Source organism: Lygodium microphyllum, chromosome 30 (assembly GCF_053477565.2).
Source record: "Lygodium microphyllum isolate KBCC chromosome 30, Lygodium_microphyllum_v1.1.10, whole genome shotgun sequence".
Classification (NCBI taxonomy): Eukaryota; Viridiplantae; Streptophyta; class Polypodiopsida; order Schizaeales; family Lygodiaceae; genus Lygodium; species Lygodium microphyllum.
The window spans coordinates 51,815,209-51,840,726 of NC_141164.1; the positions used below are offsets into that span (position 1 = coordinate 51,815,209).

The window sequence follows — 25,518 nt, forward strand, 5'->3', positions numbered from 1 at the left end:
GGAAGCTCCCTTGACATAGATTGCATGATTAGGTCTTGAGTCCTCACAAAAGTTTGCATGTAGAAGGGGATATCTGATGCTAGCATGCCTGGATGACATCATGGTTTGAGTTACATGGTCTTAACATGGATAGACTACCACCCTTTCACTACTGCCGCAATGCACAGTGTCTCACTCTAAGCCACTTAGAGACTAGCAAGGTCATTAGGTAAGATCTTATTCAGTTGGAGACCAGAAGGACATGACTAACACTTGTCCACACTTGTTGTGGCTGTCAAAGTGGTGGCCGAAAAGAGGGAACTTTCACTGCTAGATGCAAGAGCAAATTTTTTCTTCCAAACATATTTTGAATGAGGATTACATGGCACTAATGTTTATATTCATTAAGCCTTTTTTTCTAAATATTATGATTTGTGTAATGGGGGAAATCTTAATCTTCCCCTTCTATTAACTAATGGTTTAGTTGATGGAGTTTTTGGGGGGGGGGGGTGTATGGGCTTAGGCTCCTTTATAGACTTGATATCTCCAAGGTTCCTCGAAGTGTAAGGGAATCACAATAGTTGGGTTGGTAAAACGATTGCTTCATTATTGAAGAGTCATCACGTGTTCAAATTCTTTTGTCCAAGGGAAGGGATTGGAACCATATATGATAGAACATTTGCTTAGGGCACTTAAAAGTGATGTATGTTAGCAGACATTTTTTGGGCTTCATCCCAATCTCTGCACCCTTAAGGGCAAGGCAATGTAGAGTTGCTTAGTAGGTTTGGAACTCTTAACCTTCGATTTGCTTATTGACACACTTGTCGTATCGACTGAGCTACCACTTGCCATTATGTTAGTGCTAGTGAGGAACGTGCATGCATGCGCGTGTGTGGAGGGTGTGTAAGGGGCCTATGGAAATGTGGTTTCTTCTCATCATCACCATCATCATGGTCTAATGTGCACACTTGAGGCCACGTGGAGGGGGTAAGGCTATGCGCTTTGCTTTTCTTTTTTATTTGTTGCGAAATTATCCGGCCCACAGGAATTCTGGTGTGCATGGCTCTCTATACTCTCTTTCTCTCTCTCTCTCTTTTAGGCACTATGATGATGATGAAGTCTCTCAACACACGTATCGAAGATGCACCCTTAATAACACAAACACATTATCGATAGAAGCCACTCACAGAGAGAGAGAGAGAGGCTCCCTCACAAAAAAACCCTAGCCTCCCGTGCTCCGCCATCGCAGGACCTTCAAACCATCCCGCACCAGCAATCACATCATCAGTAACGTCACGCGACGTGCCTCACTAAGTCCCTTTCAAGAATCAAATAAAGTCTTTTGTTCTTTCGAAAAAATAGCTTGATGAAAGAAGTTTTTCTTCTTCTTCTGCGAAAGCAAACACGCTGAAAAGCAAACAAACAATCCAATATCCCTCCTTTGGCACAGTGCAAGATTGCACAGACATGGTTCCGTTTCAGTGAATATTCTAGCCTTGTAAGACTCCATTCGAGCATCTGATATAAAATCAGGGGATTCCTGGTTGCATATAAGAAAATCTTAATAAAAAATGATGGCTGTGGCCAAAACTTCCTGTGTTCAAAGACAAGACTTGAAGCGCAAAGCAAAAAATGTGACCTGGGCACAGGAGGAGAAGCTTTGTCAGGTCAGTGCCGCTGTTGGCTCGTTGCACTTTTGGAAGGCTTATTAAATGGATTGATTGGAGAAAGCATTAAAAATTGTGTACGTCTTTGTTGCATTGGTTCAAGCACATGCAGTCTAGCATTAGTCATGCATCACCATGGTTTGCATTAATTAATACCATTGCTTGGAGTTGAGCATCATGCAAACATACTAGTCTAGGATTGATTAGATTATTGAGCTTCCACATGTAGTTGTGTGAGATTGAATAGATAAATGGATGTCAAATGTACTAGTTAAGCATTATTCAAATGCGCTATTGTTTAGGGTTAAGTGTTGTTGAAATGGACTGTTTTTTGAGTTGTTTGACAGAAGCAGTATTGAGATGTATTGGTTGGGTTTAAGCATTATTATTCAAGCGTATCGTTTACTGCTCTACAATAATGCATAACATTGATCCACAAGCACATGTCCGCTCTTTGTCACCCCTCAGCATGAGAAAGGAAGGTTTTTGTTGTAAACTTAAGTGTCCTCGCGTTTAGATGTAATGCCATCTTCATAGCTTGAGATATATTCTGAGGCGCATGAGGAAATGTTATACTTAAGTTCAACTGGAAGCCTGTGAAGATGTCTTTCTTGTTTCATGCCAGAGCAATGACGTCAAGGTATTCTTGGACAAATTGTAGTGACTGTCCTCTTGAGGTCTTATCTGGGGTGCTGACTCCCAGATATCCCCTCTGGCAGGCCCCTTTTTCAGCTCTGGTGTGGCTGCAAGTAAAGGATCAACTCTTGTTTTTCACATCTTTGGAGGATAGCAACATGCCATTACACAGTTCCAGGTGACTACCTTTTCATCATGGAAATAACAGAAAGCAATTTGTAGTCTCTCTATGATCACAGGGACCTGCATTTGTGTGGGTCTTGTGGAATGCTTATATGCAGTGACAAGGCCGACATCTCTTTAAACAATTCATGCTTTATTTGCTGCTCTGATGTAAGGCATGTATTTGGGGTGGGTCCATGTCTAAGGAAGTCATTTGGGGAATAGGCTGTAACTTTGACCTATGCATCCCAATTTTGAAAGTTACATCTAGTATAAATTTTTGGACAGCGTTAGCTTAGCTTCCAATGATGCTAATAAACTCATATTGTGCACATTTTCTGCCTTCTCTTTTCATTTTCAGTGCAACTTTCATGATCTATTTGTGTTTTTGCCAGGTTCTGCTTCTTGAATTCTCATTCATTTGGAGGTTTTTGATTACAATCTTTTTGCATTTTTTTGATTATTTTGATCCATTTTAAGGTCACTTCCTTTTTTTAAATAGCGTCTTATAAAAGCTGTTGTTCTCCTTAGATCCTCTCATTTAAATTTCCAGCCCGCTTGTGAGTTTTTATATTGGAAGACCATTTTACCTTTTTGTCTGTCTTTGGTCTGTCATTGAGTATCCTATTCTGCTGCCTCCAATTCAAGATCATAATGCCTAAACAAAGCCTTCATTGAAGGAGTAACCTGAGAGTACATCAAAGAATCTGAAGATGGAGTGGTTTGAGCCATCATGAATCAACATGTGGTGTATAGTGTTATCAAAGATAAACCAAGCAATCCATGATAGCCTTAGGTAACTCTTTAGAAGAGCTCTGCTACCTTGTGGAGATATGCTAGGGTTTGCAAAAGAAAACATTGAATGTATGACCACGACTGAGACATAGAGAACTCAAACATAAACGCAAAAACACAAAAATGCAAATATACAAATCACAAAACACAAACACAAAAGAAACATAAATCTGAAGTGAATGAATGGACGATGTAAATGAAGGAAAGAGTGTACAAGATTCTCAAAGGCAGAGTTGTATGGCTTTTATGGAAGCGGGCTGGAGTAGTTGGAGTGTGATGTCCATTGGAAATGGATCCCAAGTGCTGTAACCACAAATTGAAGCTGAAATGAGACTAAAAGTGGAATGGTAGTAGGCTGAAAGCCAAAATGTAGTTGTCTCTTAGAATTGGTAAATGCAATAGTGTAATTGCTTGAAGATGATGGCAATTGATCATCGGCAATAGTGAAAGGTTGGGTGATGGTTGTAGGAGGAATAAATGCAAGCTATATGATACTTGAGATGAGGTTGAATAGCAAGGTGGCTGTAGTCGTCAAGGTGCTAGGGGTTGATGATGATGGGTAGTGGTCACAATGGGTTGGATTGCCATTGAGGAGAGAGTTGATGATTGAAACTTGCTAGACAAGGGATAAGGTTGAGTGGTGGGTAGCTTGTTTATATATAGATGAGTGGATACTTCCAAATTAGGGTTTGGCTTATGGGACACAAATACTCCTTAGGACCGTGCACCACTTAATGAAACTTTGGGTAATTTACATGTTTTGGGGTTGCTTTAAAGAGCTAATCATTTTATAATATATTTTTTAGCTCAACAAAGGCACCCAAAGGAGAAGGATGAATTACATGTCCAGTTGAAAACCTGTGAAATGAATGGCCTCCAAGGTTGCCTCAAGGAAGGCAAGAACTCGGTCTTGGGAGGAGAAGATTTTCGGTCAAGAGTGTGAAGTCCCATCAAGGAAGAGTAACCAAGATAAGAAGTGTTGAATGATCCAAGTCTCTACTCCGATCAACCAATAGGTCTTGTAAGGGTTAGTATCAGCATGAAAAAAGCAACTTAGAAGCAAAAAATGTCACATATGACCATAAAATATGGACACCTCAACTTTAATGAAAAGTGCTCGTGAGTGCAATGTGTTGGGTTTTGAAATGGTGTCACTACCAAAAGGTAGATACGCCAAAGATGTAGGAAAGTAAGGGAAGGAATGTGCAGTGGAAGAGAGAAGCTAGGCTAGAGCATGCCTTGCAAGAATCAAGTGATACACAAGTGGGAAGTGTGGTAAAACTGTGGTCAGTGTCACTAGTATCTGAACCCGAGAAAGGCTCCACAATACGTTGGATTGGAGGATCTCTAGGAAAAGTGGGCTTAACTGCTTTTGGTTGTGTACTTCTCAAAAATAGGAGAGGACTCAACAAGTCTATCCTCAAGGGAGACAAGGAGTGCATGAGGACCGAAGTTCAAAATAGGGACATTGGCAGATCAATTAGATAACCCCTCGAAGTGTAGCCAAAGTGGACGGTCTAGCCGCCATGTAACTAGTAGGTCTAGTCTACTCCGGTGGAGGATAACCCTCTTAGTTGTGGAAGTAGGGTTGAAGTGCCTTCTTCTAATGTGGTGGAGTTCTTGGATGGGGAAATGTGCTGGAGTTCTTAGATGGGGGAGGGGTCTACTGCCCTTGGTCTTTGAGTAACACTCCTCGTCAAAATGGCTAACCTTTTGGAGACGCTGATAATATCTATTCTTTTTGGGGATATTTTTCCAATCCAATTTTAGTCACGGAGGGGAGTTACTTTGCTCCTCACTACCCAAGTGAAACTTAGTGGTGTTCTCTTCACCACCTTGCTTCACCTTTTGGAAAGTCCAGGCCCCCTCTGAATGTCGTAGTGTTGGTGGTTGGAAAGGTCTAGGCCTAAGTCCGCTAGGACAAGAACTCTTAAATAACTATAGAACACGAAACAGATAAACCCAACAAGCGATTGTATTTCTCTCGGAAACTTTGTACTATTGCAATAAATCCCTTCAAATTGAATACACTGCACCTAAGATGATAGCTCAAGCAAACTCTGTTTGAGATGATAACTTAGCATCACTCTTTCAATTGTAAAGACATTACAATGGCAAGTGAAAAGGAAAACTTTTTAGTGCTCACCTATAGCAGTAGGTAAAGAATTCTTTAGGTTTGTCCCAAAAATAACCTCTTACAAGTAGGTCTTTCTATTCTTAAGGCACCCGTAAAGAGATTGAATCACTTGTCTTTTACTTCAACCTTGTTAATCATAGTAGTAAATCACTTGTTTATTTGCCTAAGGCTTGTAATAATGGCTTGGATATCTTATTTATAACCATTTATAGTAGTTCAGGCTTGCTTTTGATTGTTGCTTTTCATGCTTTTTTCCTCCCGAGATGATAACTTAGCATCACTCTTTCAATTGTAAAGACATTACAATGGCAAGTGAAAAGGAAAACTTTTTAGTGCTCACCTATAGCAGAAGGTAAAGAATTCTTTAGGTTTGTCCCAAAAATAACCTCTTACTGTTAAGAAGACTGCTAGGGTTTGCTCTGAGGACACACAGAGTGTACGACCACGTCAGAAACACAAAGACACAAACACAGACACGGAGGGAAAAACTCAAACCCCAAACAAAAAAAATTGCCACTTTTGGGCCATTGTGTTTGGTGCGTTCTGCGTCTTGGTCAAAGCCAATTCTACACTGTGCGTATGTTTTTGTCTCGTTTTCTGCTTGCGTGGCACATTTGCCACCTGCCATTGGATGCCAATTGCCATTGGATCCCGTGCTCTAGCCTTGGATGCTCTTTTCCACACTCTTGAGCCTTCTCTCTTCTTCCACTTTGAATCCCTCTTTTGTTCCACTCTCTTCTCTAGCTTATAAAAGGTGCTCCTCCCCTCTATCGTTCCACACTAAATCAACAAGCATTCTCATTGCTCAAGCCTCTCTCTCTTCAAGCAAGGTATCTATCTATCAAGATTCAAGCCTATCTTGATTCCTATTCCCTCTCTCTCTCTAACTTTCAAGCCTCACTCTCTCTCTCTCTCTCTCTCTCTCTCAAGGCTCAAGGTTCAAGCCTCTCACTATCCGTTGGGCCTCTCTCTCAAGCCTCTCTTTGACTCGTTACTCTAGTCTCTCCCTCTTCATCGGCATCATGACTCCTGAGAAGCATGAGGCCTTCAATTTTCATGCCATTCATGTGGAGAGTGACACAGAGAAGTCCTCCCACCATTGGGCATGCAAGTATTGCAGGAAGCACTACACAAGTGGTGCGACCGGACAACTTCAACATCTTTCCAAGACGGGGGGCAAGTTGATCCATGCAAGGAAATCCCTCAAACATTACGGACGAGATTCCCATCAAGATGAGAGGGGGATCCACTAGAGAAGGAGGAATGGTGTAACGGCACTAACACCTATGCCTACTAACGATAAAGCATCGAATGTGGGTGTATGTTCAACCGATGTGGGTGAGGCCTCCACCATTGGTGGTGGGGGCTCCACGTCTACATCCGGCTCCAACAAAAGACAGAGTGGAGGTTCATGCGGCATTGGAGAGGCAATTCTCTCTCTCTCAAGCTCCTGGTCATGTGTGTGGATCAGTTGCCATTCTTAGAGAAAGGCAACGGCTTGTGGACATTGAACTTATACGCAAAGTGATTGAGTATAATCTTGCATTCAATGTCCTAAAGCAAGATCAATGGAAGAAGATGGTAAAAGCCATTGCCGATGTGGGTCCATGTGAAGGATAGACTGGTGTCACATACAACGACATGAGGACAAAAAAGATTGATGAAGAGGAGAGGATTGATAGAGCCCTTGATTCTATTTGGGCCGCATGGACAAAATATGGTTGCTTCATTCTTACTAATGGATGGAGTGATTGTAAAAAAAGGGATATCATCAACATACTCATTTCATATCCACTCGGCACTTACTTTTTGTGGGCCGTAGACATTGGCAAGATGGGGAGGAAAATGATGGGTGCCTTTATCTATTGCCACATTCAACAAGCTATCATTGAGGTATACATTGTCTTCTAACATTGTTTCTTTCATTATTTATGAATCATAATTCTCTCTCTCCCTATTCTCTCTAATATCTATCTAGATTCTCTTTTTTCCCTAAGTCTCTATATCTCTTGGTTCTTGAAAGTTGAATCTTTTGAGGTTCAACTCTCTCTTTCTCTGTCTAAGTATTGTAATTTGTGGTTGTAGGTGGGCCCTTGAATGTGATGTAAGTTGTTACTGACAATGTATCGAATTGTCGCCGCATGGGTTGTTTGCTTGAGGTTGAGTTTCCCACGATTATGTGGATCCTATGCACAAGTCATTGTTTGGACATGCTTATGGGGGACATTGGGAAGCTTAAGTGGGTGGTCCCCAAAGCCGCATCAGTTGCCACCTTCTTCACGGTAAAGATATAGGTGCTTGTGATGTGAGCATAGTACACTCGAGTTGAAAAAGCCTTCTATGTGGTTATTACTCGTCTGCCTTTATAGGTGCGATCCGTGTCTTGCGCTAGACATTGGTGTCCACTCTATGGAATGAGTGGCATGAGCATGAGATAGAGGAGGCCATAGCTATGCAACGCGTGTGCCTTAGTGAATAGTTTTGGTAGAAAGTCCATGCCATTGTCATTTTCGTGACTCCCGTTTATAGGGTGTTACATATGAGTGATTGCGAGGGGTCCACCATGGGCCTTCCTATTCACTTCTTTAGAGCAGCATTGGTGGAGGCACGTACTTGTACGACGATCAATAGAGACACAAAGTGTACATGTCCTAGAGATAGTTGAGAGGAGATGGGCATGGATGCATAAGCCTATCCATGGTTTGTAGCATTGGTACATCCGGCCTACAAGGAGTTAATGGTCATGGGTGATAGAAAGCTCCTTTTGGACTAGCTTGCTTATTTGACATGTGTGGTCCCTGTGGATGACCACAATGCAGTGCTGGAGGAGTTAGGATGCTATGTGGATTAGAGAGGGCATGTGGCTTTTGCTTCTCCCATTTGTTGGAGGAGGGAGTCACTTGTGAAGCCTCTATTTTGGTGGCAAAACTTTGGATACTCTTTGGAGACCCTTTAATCCTTAGCCATGAGAGTCCTTGCTCAGGATTGCTCTTTGGGTGTATATGAGAGAAGCTAGAGTGCCTAGTTTTTCATTCACACGAAGATTCGCAATTGGCTTAGCACATGATAGTTAGAGCAACTAGTCTATTGCCGCACTAACTCACGCATCATGAGGGCTATGATGAGCATGTATAGTCCAAAGTAGGTAAACACTTAACCATAAAATTTAAAATTTGTTGTTTTAAACTTTAAACTTTACACTTTACAAGTTCGACTTTAGCATTTAGAATCTTATGTGCATTATGTAGGTGAATGTTAATACATTCAAGTTGATGGGTGACTTTCTTTCGAGTGCACATTAGGAGGTGGACGAGGAGGAGGAGATCTTTGCGGAGCTCTATAGAGAGCTTATAGCAGCAGATACTTGTGACACTCGCAGTCAGCGTGCTTGTGGCAGAGGAGTTTAAGTAGGTGGTACTAGGGGCATGGTCATTTGGTTCCCTCCGACATTGAGAAGGGGTGATTCGAGTGGCTTGCCAACATATGTAAGGCGGGGCTGTAGTAGCTCACATCTCATGCCTCATGATGACATCCCTCTCTTGCCTACACAACCAATGTCTAAGGAGCCAACATTTGATGATGATGGTAATCTCGTCAGTGAGGATAAGTATGAGAGTGTCTCATCATTCGACGTGGAGGAGTCATCTTTAGACTCTCTTGATGAGCATTCAAATGGTTTTAATGATGATGATGATGATAGTGATACCTCATGATAGATTCATAGGTCTCTCTCTTTTTTGTATCTATTGTCATTGTATCCACATACCACTATGATGCATCATCTATGTATGTACTAGACTCTAGTTATCGCATGCTGCACGTAGCCCATGTGACGACGATGTCCACCCTCATGTATTCATCTTATTTTGTAAAATGAAATGGCTATTTCCACTTTAAACATGTGTTCTATCATTTTATGATTTATGGTCTTAAAAGAATACGTTTTTTTTTTGGATACTAATATTGTACCGTATCTCATAAAATCATAAGGTACCATTTAGTACCGGACTTTATCGTATTGTATCTTTTGTACTTGACAACTATATGCTTGTTTGCAATTTGTTTTGGCTATAACTTTTGCATACGAACTCAAAATAGGGTCATGTGGGTACTCAAATTGAAGCGAATAGACTTGTTCAACAAGCCAATGTGGACCACAGAGACTATACTATGGTTAGGGTCATTTGGGTATTCAAATTGAAGCAAACAGACTTGTTCGACAAGCCCAATGGTTCATGGAATAATGACTTTTGGGTATCACCCTTGAAAGCCACTTCATTCTTTGTATAGTATATAGGTATACATCTCTTGTGTTTTTATTGCATATTATAGTTTTCTTTGCAACACTATTCACTTTAGCATTGTTTAAAATAAGCTCTTTTGCTTCTTCACAGGTAGCCTCTGCATCTGCATTATCTTCAAAAACCAATTGTATGCCTCGTAAATGTGTTTCTTCTTCACTTTGTATCATAGGTTGAGTTGACTTATCTACAAAGTGTCTTTTTCTTTTTATAATATTTGTAATTTCTTTGTGGAACTCTTTTTTTTGCTATTCCAAGGATTTCACCCAATGTAAATTCAACTTTGTTGTTTAAAATCCTCTCTTTCAAAATCTTTTTAAGATCTGTAGCCATCTATGTCAGAGAGTAGCTTGTTTCTTAGTTGCTTTTCCTTTGGCTTTTCTTGTTTCTTTTCTTTCTACACTTTCTTCTTGTGTACGTCTTTTATATTTTGCTCTGGATTGGGTCTAGCAGGAAGCGTAGACTACTTAGGCTTTGCCCTGCCACTCCCTTTGGTAACTCTCTTTGAGGTTCCTGGTTCATGTCGTCTCTTTTTCTTTTATCTTCCACTATTACATCTATGTTCTATTGCTTTACTCAATAAGCATAAACAAAATAAGAATTGACAAGGGAATCCCACCCAGTTTTCTCTGTAATACTTCGACCTATATTATTTAGCTTTGTCTTTGTAACACTTACCTATAGTTTGCATGGCATGGGTCCATAAACTCTGTTTTGTTACTTGCATTGGAAATTGGAGATCTCTCTATTTGCAACCCATATGTAGCAACATCTAAGCTGTATATGCATTCTGTACTGTAAGATCTTTAAGAATCTTTTGCATACCTCCCTTCTTGAAGTTTATAGAAAGGGGCACACCAGTTTCATTTGCATGAATCTTTCGATTCTTCCAAAAGATCAAACTCTTTCTTAGAGCATCTTTGTATGAATTGTAATCTTTGTGGTCATGCTCTGTACACCCATGGTCATCAGAAACGTTTTGTTCTATTTTCTTATCAATGCTCTTGCCACTTTTAATTAGATGATGGATCGTATCTTCAAGCCACTTAGAGGATTTATTTTACTTTCTTTGATGAGATGATTGTCGTCTATTCAAAGAATGAGGCAGAGCATAGAAGACACTTGGACATTATGTTCAATGAACTACATGAGTATAGGCTGGTTATCAATGACAAGAAAAGTAATTTCTTTTTGCATGAAATCCACTTTTTGGGACATATTGTATCTGTTGATGGTATTCGCATGGACCCTGCAAAGGATGAGGCAATACGATCATGGCCACCTTTGAGAAATGTGCATGCGATCCGCAACTTCTTGGGTTTATGTTTTTGCTACAAAAAGTATTTATGCAGATTTGTTGAAATTGCATCTCCATTGCATGCTTTGTAGAAGAAGGATGTGCCATTTAGATGGACAACAGTGGAAATTTCAGCATTTGAAAAGTTGAAGGAAAAGATGACTTGAGATCTTGTGCTTCCTTGATCTAAGGAAGTCATTTGTAGTTCAGTGTGATGCATGTGGTAACAGCATTGAGACTGTTTTTATGCAGGACAGCCGAGTTGTGGCTTCATGGTGCAGAAAAAAATTTGCAAGTCTATGAGAAAGAGCTCTTGGCTATAATTTATGCACTATCTATGTGGAAACAATATTTGTTGCAGGCTGATTTCACAGTCCAGACAGACTTTCAAACTTTGAGGTATTTTTTGACGTGTCAAAGTTGTCAGAGGAGCATATGAGATGGGCAAATTTTATCTCTATGCTTCATTTTTAGATTGTACATATTGATTGTAAAAAGAATGTTGTGGCTGATGCATTGTCACGTTAGCCTCAAATTTTAGCCCTTAGTATAGTTTATCACACTGAGTTGGATGCCATGAAAGAGTAATATATTGTTGATTCAGTCTTTGCTAATGTTTATGATCAACTTTGCTATGACCAGAGGCATGAACACTTTGTGCTAAGAGATGGATTTTTGATGATGCATGGACGACTGTGTTACAAAGCAGAGTTATCACTGAAAGTCATGTTTCCTTGCATGTAGGACATATAGGTATTGATGCCACGGTCCAGGGAGTGGAGCATTTCTTTTATTGGCAAGCTTTAAGGCATGATGTAGAACAGTTTATCAAGACATGTACCATATGTCAGAAGGTAAAGCATGATAGGCAAAAGATGCCGGTTTATTGTTGCCCTTGCCTATTCTAGATAGGCCTTGGTAGAGCATTGCAATGGACTTTATTTTTAAACTTTCTAGGACACCCACAGGGAATGATGGGATATGCACTATCATTTGCAGGTTTAGTAAGCAAGTCCATTTCATTTTGGTGAGGAAGAAAATAAAGGTTGATCATATGGCACGATTGTTTTTGCAGCACATCTTTAAGTATCATGGTATGCAAGAGTCGATTGTTAGTGATCGAGACCCTCAGATGACCAGCTTATTTTGGAAGGGGTTGTTTGAGAATATGGGTATCACACTGAAATTCTCGTCATCCTTCCATCCGTAGTTTGATGGTTAGTTTGGTTGAGTTTGCTTACAACAACACAGTGCATAGTTTCACTGGCAAAGTTCCATTTGAGGTGGTTGAGGGTGGCAAGAAGGTACCACCTATCTTGCAAACCAAGGATAATAACTTTGAGGTTGACCGTTATGTGGAAAACTTGGATGTAGCCTTTGCAAAGATAAAGTATGCTCTTTAGAGATCATAGAAAAAGTAAAAGAGAACAGTTGATTGTCATAGACGTGCTTTGTAGTTTGTAGAAGACAATTATGTATTGTTGCGTTTTGAAAAATTAGGGCTGAAAAAGATGAAAGGAAGAGAAAGATTGTATTCGAAGTTGAGTATGAGATACTATGGGTCCTTCCAGGCATTGGAGAAGATCAGCGATGTGGCACATTGACTGAAATTACCTCCACATTGGCGGATACACAATGTCTTTCATGTTAGTTTGCTATGGCTCTTTCATGGTGATGTGCCCGAGGATATGTTTGCTGAAATTCAGCTTGAGATTGAGGAGCTAGATGAGATTTTGGTAGATGAGCAGATTTTGACATATAAGGAAAGAAAGGTTAAAGGTAAAGTTTCCAAGAGATACTCGGTGAAATTTTAGAATTATTCACCAATGGATGCCAAATGGATGGAAGAGGATGACTTGGTAGTTGTTGCAGCTTTAGCTAGATGCCTTTCAATTGAGCTCACTTTAGTTTGGGCTTAGTGAAGTTCAACAACAGAACAGGGATTCGGAGTATTGTCTGATGCTCAAGGGGGAGGTAGCACTTCCACTTTGCTAGTTGTGGACAGCTCTCGTATATAGTGGATCTCGGATGTATTTAGTATGCATCCAAGGTACTGTGCTGACAATACGTTCGCCATGAGGTCACTACTTAGTGTACTAGTCATTGTGAGATATATGCAAATGAGTATGAGTTTCACCCAGGCACTGGAACTATACTTTTGCATTAGCTTATGATCAGTTTGGCATGAATTTTGAGACAAAAATTTTGATTAGTTTCAGCTCAGTTTTTGATCAATTTAAGAACCGTTTATGGTTACTTTTGGGATTAGTTTTGTATCAGTTTTTGCATTGATTGCTGGTCATTTTTTGCAATGAGTTTGTGATCAGTTTTGGGGTCACATTTGCATTAGTTTGTGATCAGTTCTTAGATTAGCAAGTGATCAATTTATGATTAGATTATGCCTAGTTTTCAATGGTTTATAGTTGGTTTCATGGAAAACAACGTGTTAGTAAATGCCATTGATAGTTTCAGCCATGGTTTATACTGAATTGATGCTTTTCTATGGTTGATAGTTAGAACAATTGAGAAACATGAGTTATGGATGCATCCAATGAGTTTTTAGTAACAATTCTGGACTGATTTTCAGTTTTATGTTAAGTATATGTTGGCTGGAAATTTTCTATGGGTTCGGGGCATGTAGTATGGTTGTACAATAGTGTGCAATGTTGCGATTGTGATGCCATATAGAAATTCCAGTGCAATATGCTTTTCCTTTGGCATAATGCAATGTAATCGAGGACGATTGTAGGAATTTCAAGGGGAAGGTCTGTCTTGGGGACATGAAATTTTGAGATGCTTTAATCTTGTTGATAACATTTGATTAAGTTATTAATCAAATGTGTAAGGTTGTTTAAGCACATGTGATGCACATTGTTATGGGAGTACTAGACTGTGCTCGAGAGACTAGACTAGATGCAAGATTTCTTACAGGAAATTTTATTACAATATAATCCCAGGTAGGGGCACAATATATAATGATAACTTAACAAGATACGGAAAATTCCACAACCTAGGACCGTAGGTATAGACAACAGGACTTGATAGGATATGAAGGATCTCACAACTTGGGACCGTAGGTATGGATACAAGATATCGGAATTACAAGATCTCCCTCAACGAGGATGAATAAGATACAAGACAGTATCGTACAAGATCTCGTACTACGAGATTACAAGGTGACAAGACAATAGGAGTATAATGGAAGACAAGACAAGACTAGATACCATGATTAGAAAAGAACTAGAAGTGAAACTTGAAGTTACTTGCTTGGAGATCTCGACTCCTTGAGCTCTCAAAATTAGCATTGGCAAGATTGAGGAGCTCTATTGTAAGCCCCTTCTTTTATAGGTGTTGGAGGGTGGTCAAAGATATTCTTGAATTTTCCACAATGACATCATCGATGATGCAGGCGATGATATGACATATCTTCTAGAAGGTTCTATGATGATATGACAAGGTTAGGTTCGCATGTTTGGCTTGAGGATATCTTGTTAAGGATGCGTTTGCATGGGGTGTGGATTCATATGGCATGAGCAAGAATTAATCCATATATTTGATAATCATATGGTTTGTGTTCGGGTAAGAGATCTGGATTCTTTTTTTCGAAGACACCTTGCAATTATTGATACTTGCTTGGTAGCTTGATTGACTCAACCTTACCAGATTCTTAAGCTGGTATATGATATATCATGTAGGTCGGTTTTTGCCTTGCTGTGTGCATAAAGGCTTTGGCTCCTAGACATACCGACTTTCCTTGATTTTCACGATGTGTAATCTTTTACTTAACCCAATCAATTTTTGGGTTGTGTTTCTTTAGCCAAGGCATCCCAAGGATGATTGGATTTGTGGGATTGGATATGACATTAAAGCATACATGAGATTTGTGATCGCTAAGAGTTACTATGAGTGGTCGAGTTTCCTTGGTAATATCTCTAGAAGCTAGAGATCTTTCATCCACAGCTTCAACTGTTGCAAGATTTGTCTTTTGTAGTACTGAAATTTGGTATCTATTCACAAAGTCATCATTGATGAAACATGCGGAGGCCCCGGAGTCGACCAAGGCTTTGAGGAAAAGGTCTTTTTTGGCATGATCATTCAAACTATGATAAGGAAAGTTTTCATGGGTGTGGCTGGGATCAAGAGACCCTTTCTTATATCAAGGTTCGATTGTACGGTCTCATTTACAAGCGGACATCCTCATTTTCCTGCTCGAGGATGGTTGCAGCAACTCTTGGGTTTCTTGCCCTCTTATTTGGGCAATTTAGGGCAATGTGTCCAGGGTTTCCACAATATAGGCATAGATGATTCTCTCTTCGTCTTTGCTTTTCTTGTGGGGTCGAGGGATGGAATTTGGTATTATCTATTTGCATTAGTTCAGGCTTGGTTTCTTCTTTGATCAGGTCTCGGATTTGGGCCGGTTTCTATTGGGGCCTTAATTTTTCTCGCTTCTCTTGCTTCCTCTTGAATAATCTATTATCACATTGTATAGCTTGCATGATCTAATTATTGAGTTTTTTTTGCCTTAGGCATAGTGACCATGAGGTCCTTGATGCCATCTCGAAGACCCTATTTGAATTGGTTGATAAAATACTCCTCGTGCTAAGTGAGGTCACTGATTAATTGCCTAAATTCAAATACATAAGTAGAGGTAGGGTGGTTACCTTGTTGTAGCTTTTGAAGTTTTGTTTCTGCTACTCAACCAGTGTTTGCATCTCCAAATGTGGACGTGAGCTCGCAAAGAAATGCCTCATTGTTCCGAAGTACTGGCATATTCTTTTCCAGGATTGGTGCGAACCATTTTCCAGGATTGGTGCGAACCATGATAAAGCTCGACCACAAAGCAAAGTCCCAATGAATTCCACCTTGGAAGTATCATTTGGATACCTATTTGGTTGCATGTGAATGTAGAGCTTTACTTGTTGTAGGAATCCCTTGAACTTTGAGCGATCATCATTGAACTTCTCTGGTATGTTGATCTTGGGTTCTCTTGTTGGGGGTTGATAAACACACAGAATCATCTGATCACTTCCTATGTTTTTCTACAAGTCTTGGATTTGGTCTTACTTCTCTTGTAGCGCAGGGCCTAGATGCATAGGGTGTTCTATTTGAAGTTACACTTATCATTCATTCAAGTCTTGAATTTGTTGTTGGAGGTTTTGAAGGGAGGCCATGATTCTTTCAAGGGTTGCCTCCATGGTACTCAGTAGGGCTAGAAAGCAATCTTGCCAAACTATTATGGGAGCACTAGATTGTGCTCGAGAGACTATTCTAGATGCAAGATTTGTTACAAGAATTTTGATTACAAGATAATCCCACTTAGGGGCATAAGGTATATGTCACGCGGATGTGAAATTTTGATGCTTTGCTTATGTTTAATTGACATTTGATTAAAGGATTAATCAAATGTGCAATTAAAAGATGCACATGTGTTGCACATGTGAGGTGCAAGCTACTTTTTGACAGTTGAAGGTCGAAGGATCGTGTGAAAAAGATGGGTGTCAAAGGCAAAAGTTGTAACAAGTTACACTTATTAGATTCTAGGTAAATTTTGGTGTCAGTTTGCCCCTAGGACCATTAAATGGCCATTAAGTGTCAGTGGTGACACTAGGGACTAGGCATTAATTAATGGATTAATGCTTGTCCAAGGGTCAATTAATGTATGGGACCACTTTGGGTTGCAAATGGCCTAGCCAATTAATTTTTGGATGGGCAAGGTCAATTTTCTTGGCATGGATTAAGGGCAGAATTAATTTACAGAATTAATTAATTCTGAAAATTAATTAAATGGCTGGAAATTGCTGAAAATGGATTAAGAAAGTTGCCACTTGGCAAAACTTTCCCATGCAAGTGGGGGAAAATGTTAAATAGGGCTGAAGGGAGAGGGAAATCTCGTTTTTTTCATTTTGGAGCTATTGGAAAGAGGTGTTGGACTGTTGCTGCCAGCTCTTGGGGCCAATTCCCAGCCATTGAAGACCATTTTGGTGATGAAGATTGCATATTCTTGACCTTCGGAAGCTAGCAATTGCTGCTGATGCACTTTCTCCTGAAGATCAGAGTCTTTAATGCTCCTATTGTTGTTAGTGCATCCGTTTGGGGCTGTTACAGTAGGGCAACAGCTGATTTTGATCAGTTCTTCGTGACAAATTTCAGAATTTCCTCTCTCTACAGCATTCTCTCATCTCCTTCAGCCTATGCTCCGCCATTCTTAGCAATTCTTAGCCATTCGGAGGAGATCTCAGCCATTTTTGGTGGGCTGATTTGTAATTTCTGCAGTAAACCCTAATTTACAGCAGAAATTAGGGTTTAGCAGTCACCTTGGGATCCGTGCCAGAGATTGAAGGCTCAAGGGACTGAAATCAGCAGCTGATAATTGAAGATTATCAAGGGATTTTAGGAGCCAGCCCATCCCGAATTGATTTGGGCCAGCATTTGGCCAACCAAGGGTCAAATTGGAGAAGAAGTCTTGGGTGAAAAAAGGGGCAAATGACCCAAAAGGCTTGCTGGACATTTATGACAGCAAGATCAATTAGTTAGCAAGAGGAGATTAAAGAATCTCAAGTTGTACTCTTTCCAATTGAATGAAAGCTAAAGAAATATTGCAAGGGGCGTCAATTTTGGGGCCAACAGGGTGTCTACTGTCCAAGAATGTTATGGTAAAGTGTGTATTTCATTTTATGTGCATTTATTTATTGCTGTAATTAATTCTTAAATCAGGTTATCACCACCCATTCTAAGAAGGAAGGCTGGTTTGAGTACAATGATAACTTAACAAGATATGGAAAATCCCACAATCAAGGATCATAGGTATAGACAATAAGACTCAATAGGATATGAAGGATCCCACAACTTGGGACGGTAGGTATTGTGAAGAAATATCCTAACACAGAAACACAAATAACACGGTACGACAAAGCAGATTGATAGAATAACATAGTTAGGGTTAGGGTAACTCAGAGACAATGAATACAGAGAATGAATGAAGTGATATGATTATTGAATGTACAATGCTCATGTAGCAAACACACTATGCAGTGAATGAATATTGTACCTCGAACTCCTGTATCTCAAGGATTAGGGCAGGGGTAATGAGCTGGAGAGTGTGTCGTACTCTGAATGGATTCCGAATTGCAGCAAGGCAGCCTCCGGATGTCGAACACTAGCAAATGGAGCCAAGGAAGGATGGATTTGATGCAGATGGTAGTGTAGGAGAAAGAAAGACTAAAAACACAGGTGAGGAGAGAAAGACTAAAAACGCAGGCTACAGGAGAGAGAAAATAGCAAATGCAGGTTGTAGGAGAGAAAGAGAGACTAAAAACATAGGAAAAACCAGTAGTAGCAGTCAGCATGCTGAAATCAGCTCCAAACAATGTGTGGTAGACTGGAAACAGGCGCTAGACTGTTGTAGACAGCAATGGCCAGCTTGGACCGCGATGTCCTCTGCGTTTGGGGTGTGGGCAGCAAGCTGAAATATCAGAAATCTGCAAAAATGAGATTAAGGTTGAATGGAGGGCAACATACCTATTTATAGAGAGTTTGGGCCCTCCCAAGTGGGTTTGTGCTTATGGGATACATACACTCTCTAGAAATACATTTCTTTTTAAATAAATAAGGTTTCTTCCTTAATTAAGCATGTTTTGGGGCTATTTAAACGAAGCTAATGCATTTTTAGCTTAACGCCCCCTCTCAAGCCCAACAACGTTGCCACAAGAAGTAGGCCAACCAAGTTTTTTTTTTCCCGTTATTTTTTACCCCAAGGTATCCCACCTCAAAGCAACCAGAGCATTGGACAAAGGGTGTGCGTTGGTTGCCCAATGGCCTACTAAGACTATAGAGGCGATGGTTATCTTGCCAAAGAAGCCCAAGTGGTCACCCTAAAGAGGCTAGGGCATCGGACAAATGGTACATGTCGGTTGCCTAGTGGCCTACCAAGTTCTGCAAAGGCGGATGGAATCAACTATGGACTTTTTTTGGGGTTTTTTTTGGAGGGATTTTTAGTTTTGATAGATTTAACATTAAGTGAGGGTTTCAAATCAGCTTTTATCCTATTGAGTATCTATGCCCTAAACAGGAGAGCGATAAGGGATGGTCAGACCCAAGTCCTTCACAAGACAAGCATACTATCCCTACCATTACTAGGTATCGGTGAAAAAGAAAAATGACTAAGGTGTGGATGATACAAATATAGCAAAGATGTGAAGCAAGCAAGATGAGCAAAGCAAGCTGGCAAGCTAGGGAGAATTGCCTTGGAGATTGCCATGTGCAATGCCACAAATACGGTGGATCTAGAGTCAACCACTCCAAAAGACCGAAAAGGGATAAATGCGTACGGATGCATGCTTACATGAATAGAACGCTAATGCATGGGGTAGTGCAAAGGGAGATGCAAGATGTCATGCTCACGTAAAATGCAATGCAATGGTGCCACTTGGACAGTGCCCTCGTAGGGGATTGTTCACTTGCCCAAGTGCTCTTTTACAATCATGTTATCCTAACAGTGCGGATGAAGTTACAAATGTCCATAAGTACAATACAAAAGAATAAATGAATGAATGAATGTCTAAAAATTGTAAGTATCATCACTATCACTATCAAGAGAAGTAGTCGCCTCCCCTCAAACTAGAAGGGAAAGCAAGAGGGAAGCATTCTCTTCTCGTCAATTAATCGATTAATGCCAATCTAAGGGTCAACAGAGGTTGGAGACCACTCCAAGTCGCAAATGGCCTAGCCAATTTAATTATGGATGGGCATATTTAAATTTGAGCGAATCTCAACCAAATTTGGTGGACAATAGAGAGATCTTTGTGTAAACCCTAAATTTTTACAAAAATTAGGCTTTGACAGCACCTCGAGACCCATGCCAATTGGTGAAGGCATTCTGTACTGAATTCAGCATCTGAAATTTGTGTAATTGTCAGGGAATTCAGATGCCATGCCATTCATTGTAATTTGGGGCAACATTTGGCCAATTGGAGGTTCCATTCGTGCAAGTCCTGGGTAAAAAATCAAGGGGCAATTGGCCCGAATTGATTGCTGATTGTTGCTACAGCAAAGAGGCTTTTGGAATAGTAAAGGAGATTGTAAATCTCAGCTTGTACTCATTCCATAAGCAATCAAGTTAAAGAAATTCCGAAAAGAGTGCCAGTTTTAGGGTCAACAAAGTGTCCAATGTCCGAGATTATTAAGGTAATTTGTGCATTTTAAGTCATGTTCATTTGCTGATTTCTGTAATTACCACTTTTTCCAAGAAGGAAGGTTGGTTTCAATACATCTTCATAGTCATTCATTCTCATTGAGCATTCTACAGATTTTGTTTCTCATATTGTCTTACATATGTTCGCCTTGTTTGCTCTAGCATTTCATTGTAATGTCTCCCTTTGCTAACACCCTTATCCTTGTTTAAGGTAAATGCCTAACAAAAGGCCATCTTAAGAAATTGTATTATCGCACTTGAGGAGGTGGCGACAATAGAGTTGGAATTTGCTTCTTTTGATGCACCTTTGTCATGTACTTATCTTTTAAAATCGATCCATGTTTCATTACTCTCTATTCACTCTAAGGAAGAGAGCTTGATCCCTTCTAATGCAAGTAAGCATTGTGCCTTAATTCAACATGAGTGCAAGTCCTAACACCTCCAATTTAAGAGTTGTCATTATGTACACAAATTGGGATCGCCAAAAATAATTCATAAGCAAGCCAAATAGGTCCTCGAGCAAACTTGCACAACACCCAAGCATGATGCTAGCTATGATCATACACCCTTAGCTATGCACAAATCTGTGCTGCATTCTATCGTTTTGCACAGAATGGTGTCTTTCAAGCTGAATCAAAAACAACATTTTCTAAATTTTTTGTTCCCTAGGGAATCATTTTTGGGCCACCTTTTTTCAGTTTTGTTGTTCTCATGGTGGGGAATGAAAGGTTTGTTTTGAAAGGTGGGAGGGGGTGTGTGAGGATACAATAGGGTTTGCAGAGAGAACAGTCCACCAGGGTGGCTTGGATTTAGACCAAAGCACACTTCTCTAGGCACTGCCCAGTCCAGGATTTAAAAAAACTTTAGCTTTCCATTTTCCAATGCAAGTTTAGGGTCCAACCGACAACAGCAGCAGAAATTGCCAACGTAGCAGTCCGACAGTGTGTGTGTGTGGGGGGGCGCTATTGAAAAATTTATAAGATACATGCTTCCATTTTTTCCCTTGTAATTCCATAAACTTGTCAACCCTCATTTCTAACCTTCAATCCTGAGCTTTCTTATTGAGGTGGAGTAAAGGGACGTGGACAGTCAGGTCACAGTGAAGATGAGGTTGCTTGCAAAGGTTAGCTTTTGACAGGTTAGGCTTTGATGTGGTACTGCTAAGTATCTTGATTATAGGGAAGAGCAGCTTATTAATTAACCTTGTGAGTACTACTCAGCACATGATGACTGTGTGTTGAAACAAATGATAGTACCAAAAATATTACTCTCAGCAGGCTCCAACTGTTAAAGGAAATAAACAATAGGCACTCCGAAACTACTGTCAATAAATTTATGTTGAGGGCTGGTGTTTATCAGGTTAAGTGATGCCTTTATGTCAAGTGGTATCCCAAAACCAGATGGTGATTATTAACTGATGTGTGAACGTGTCCACAGAAGGGCTGGTGTTTATCAGGTTAAGGGATGCCTTTATGTCAAGTGGTGTCCCAAAACAAGATGATAATTATTGACTTATGGGTGAACCTGTCCACAGTCTTGCCCGTTAACTAATGTGAAGGGGGAACTTTTTTCACACACATCCCTATCCCCCCCTTTCTTCTGGGTCGCATTCTGCAAATGATCATGCAAATGTGCTGCTTACAAATAGCAAGCTACCTGAAAATGACAACTCTTCATGGAGGTAAAGGAATAGTTGGTCTTGAATCTTGATGAGTTGTAGCAGTGGGCAGCAGCACATGACTTATGGCAGGTTGCCTGCAGTGAATCGGTCAGGCTGATTGACAAGGCCAACTGCAGTGGCTCAATCACTAGTTGACTGACCCGTCTAAAAATCACGTTTTCCATTAAAAAAAAGAACCCCCTCGCCATTGCCAAGGCTTCTGTATCCATGGCTTTCTGAAAGTGATAGAAGTGAGCAAATTGTTAGATTTACACACTTATTGCTGCTATAAAATTGTGTTTTGGGGGAGATAAACAATGCTTTCTCATTCTTTGAACCCAAGGGAAGCTTTGCCAGAGTGGGATGTCTGTACATGTGATTCCCACAATCAAGAGAGGTGTTTGGGAAGCAACGACTCATGTTTTCTTGTGTTCACAGATGCCTCAAATTTAGATAAAATTTGACTGGTTTTAAGGTTTTCTGGTTGGTTTCAGGTACGATTATTTGTGGCAGAAGATGCTCCAACCTTAACTGGCACAATATTCCAACAGGATCTTTTACAGGCAAAAAGAACTAGATCTTTACTTGCAGCAGACCATGTCAGTGAGGACGATTTACCTCCAGGATTTGAAGGGGTTGCTGTTAAACGAGCAAGAGTTAATGCAGAGGCCTATGTAGCGATGACTACACACATACCTTGGCGTTGTGCCGACAAGGTCATATAATCAAGTAAACTGGGTGTTTGTTTTAATGCATGCACTTTTTTATTCTGCATGTCCTAAATCTACATTCATGGGTATTTCAGATTATTTACAACTCTTCCTGGCAAGTTGTTGCGGGAGGAGAAAGTACTGAAGTGTCCACACAACGGCAGCGAGAAGTGAGAGTGCTGGAAGCTGTATATCCACGGACTTCAGTAATCCCTCAAAGGTGGTCTTTCTTGTCTGCTATGAAATTGCATGTGAAACACTGAATGTGATATAATGATGCTCTATTGTGCAGTCCTGTAGAACCTCAGGAAGTGTTAACAAGTGTTGAGGATGATCTGGTTCCTTCTATACCTTTGACACCTGTTGAAGATGATGATGGAGTTGAAGAAAGCAGTATGCCAGGTAAAAGTGTGGAAATGTATCTTGGTATGAGAAATGGCCAAGATGTTTCTCTCATCTCCTGTATACTTTGCAGTGTGCACATTTGATTGTCTTAATTGTTTTTTTAGCAGCAAATAGAGTTTCTAGCACGCCTCTTCAGGGATTCGGTAGTGAAGTCAATGGACGGGTCCACACTCCTGTTAACCAATGCAGCACAAAGGAAAAGACAGGACAATCTGGTCTGCTGAGTTGTCCTATGCCTTTAATGGTCTCCAATGCAGATGCCATTCGTTTGAGTGATTCTCTGGGCAAGTCTGGAGATCCAAATATTGCTGCTGCTGCTGCTGCAGCATATGCAGTTCTAAAAGCCAAAGAGGACGGAACACCAATTGACCATGAGCTGCTTGTAAAAATTTTGACCAACCCTGCCATACTTGGAACATTGATTGCCTCCAATGAAAACCCAAACAATCAATTATGCAACTTTTCCAGCATTCTGCAGAATGAGATAAGCAACAGAAAATTTCCACAATCAAATTTTGAATCAGTACCTGGTATAGCATCTGTGAGTGTTCCAGGCAATGTTGGCTGTATGCTACCAGTTAAACAAGAAAGGCTGAAAATTGAATCTCCTGTTCATGGGAGTAACAGTCAGGTGACACAAGGAACTCACAGAATGTGGGGCCATAAAATTAGCAACAATGGACTTAGGGTGTCTGAAGGCAGGCCTTTAACTCCTGGGAGTGCAGAGGTGTTCCATGGGCTACTAAACAGACCACCAACCAGAGTTGTTGAGGCACCTGCACGCCCAAATCAGTCAGTTTCATCTCATGAGGCCATCATGAAGGGACCATTCCAACAAACATTCAATGTAAATAGCACAAGTCATTCAAATCGTGGAAATCTGAAATTAGGTACTGAACCTGACAAATTTGTAGCTGCTGGTCCAGTGTCAAGGGTCCAAACATGGACAGGGAATGGTCAAACTTCCATTTTTCATTTGAGAAATGATGGTATGACTGATTTTCCTCGTGGAAAATTAAAGAAGCCATGCATTTATTTTAACACACCACGTGGCTGCCGCAATGGAATAAACTGCAATTTCTTGCATGTTGAAATACCAACTCCTGGGCAAACAAATACTGATGTATCTCAGCCCCAATAGGGCACTAAAGTCGACCAGTTTTTGACCCACCTAGATTGTTAGCGAATGAGTCTCATGCATTTTCTCTTCCTACCTCATGGCTGTGATCACTTTCGTTCTAGTTGCTTAGATGTGTGCGTGCTTGTGCACATATTTTGCATGTTAAGCATGTGGGATGGATTTGATGATAGTGTGTTTGATTTTGATGTGTGTGCAAGCAAAGCCATGCGTGCATGTGCACGTACTAAGGTTGCCCTCAAGGCATGAAGATGCATGCGCACACACATTTGGTGTCCACACATTCGCCCTTTCAAGAGATCCATACATTTATTTTGGGTAATTTTGTGTTGAGCATAATCATCGATATATTTTTTAAAAAGCTATTTTTGTAATTGTATGGAGATGTACTAGCTCCCAAATCTTATTTGTTTATATTATTACTTGTTATTATGCTTGATGATTGTTTGTTATGATTCCCTTTGGCCGTGCACTTGCAGCAAAACAATTCTCATTGGTTACGTTCCCAATTTAACGTAGGTGGGTAACTCTTTAGGCTACGAACAAGAGGTTTAGGTTGACTACCATGTGTAGAGACATTCCTCCTTGTTTGATCACAATGTTTGATCATGGTGTGTTTTAGCCCCTTGGGCTGGTTACATTTGAGCATTTTCCTTCTTTTGAATTATGGTCCCAACCTTGATCTAGTATGGTTGCCCTTGAGTGAAGATTGTAGGGTGTGGGGTGAGCCATTAAGCCATTGTAAGGGAAATGTCATTTAGTAGCTAGTTAGTTGATATGAGCAAGTACAAGTTGTTCCTCTTGCCTCGCAATTTTACCCAATATTGCAATGTTAGAAACGTGTATATATCTTGTGTGGTGGGTAGTTGCTCATGCTTGGCTAGCTTGATCATGTGCTTGACCGTGCTCCTAATGTTTCACACATATTTTGTGATATGGTAGTATATCTTGATATTTTTGTTTGTTTTTGAAATGGAATAGCTATTTCTGTTGTGATTTTCTTGTCTATCTTGGCTAGTAATTTGTTATATGATAGCTTGGTCCCTTCTAATTCGCTTTTGGAATCTCATGTAACAAAGTTGTCCAAACTTGGCACTACTCGTGGAAGATGGACTATCAAGTATGCATGGTAAACAAATAAAACTCTTAAATGTTTTAAAATTGTTGTTTGTTGCTCATCTAGGTTTTTTGTATCATTTTTCTACACAAATAGAAGTCAAAGGTAAAAAAGCATTTTGGAATGAGCCTTGCAAATAATTGGACAACTTGTATGTTACAAGTAAAAAAATTTAGTAGGGGAAGGGATTAAAAGGATTGGAGTGGGTCATGATCAATTATGTAGCTAATTGAAAGGAAGGGCAAGTGGCTATAATTATAATAATAAATTGAAGATGAACTTTTGGGGACATGCATATGTTTTTGTATAGTTAGATTGTGTATT

At 40.2% G+C, this 25,518-nt stretch overlaps 1 protein-coding gene across 2 annotated transcripts; it reads left to right on the forward strand.

Moving 5' to 3' along the window:
* Positions 1-1,097: 1,097 nt before the first annotated feature.
* On the forward strand, positions 1,098-24,418 carry LOC148009840 (zinc finger CCCH domain-containing protein 6-like). 2 transcript variants are annotated; one of them, XM_087673383.1, is made up of 5 exons: positions 1,098-1,646; positions 22,319-22,540; positions 22,630-22,754; positions 22,827-22,936; positions 23,044-24,418. In XM_087673383.1, exons 1-5 carry the CDS (start codon positions 1,551-1,553, stop codon positions 24,078-24,080), a joined length of 1,590 nt encoding a protein of 529 aa, XP_087529509.1. In that variant the 5' UTR covers positions 1,098-1,550; the 3' UTR covers positions 24,081-24,418. The 2 variants fall into 2 exon arrangements, with proteins under 2 accessions (XP_087529509.1, XP_087529510.1); XM_087673384.1 differs by having other exon boundaries at positions 23,047-24,415.
* Positions 24,419-25,518: the final 1,100 nt, after the last annotated feature.

Coding starts and splice junctions, on each gene's coding strand:
- LOC148009840 (XM_087673383.1), top strand. CDS start 1,551: ATGATGGCTGTGGCCAAAACTTCCTGTGTTCAAAGACAAGACTTGAAG. Junction 1,647..22,318: donor AGGAGGAGAAGCTTTGTCAG/GTCAGTGCCGCT, acceptor GGTTGGTTTCAG/GTACGATTATTTGTGGCAGA. Junction 22,755..22,826: donor ACTTCAGTAATCCCTCAAAG/GTGGTCTTTCTT, acceptor TCTATTGTGCAG/TCCTGTAGAACCTCAGGAAG.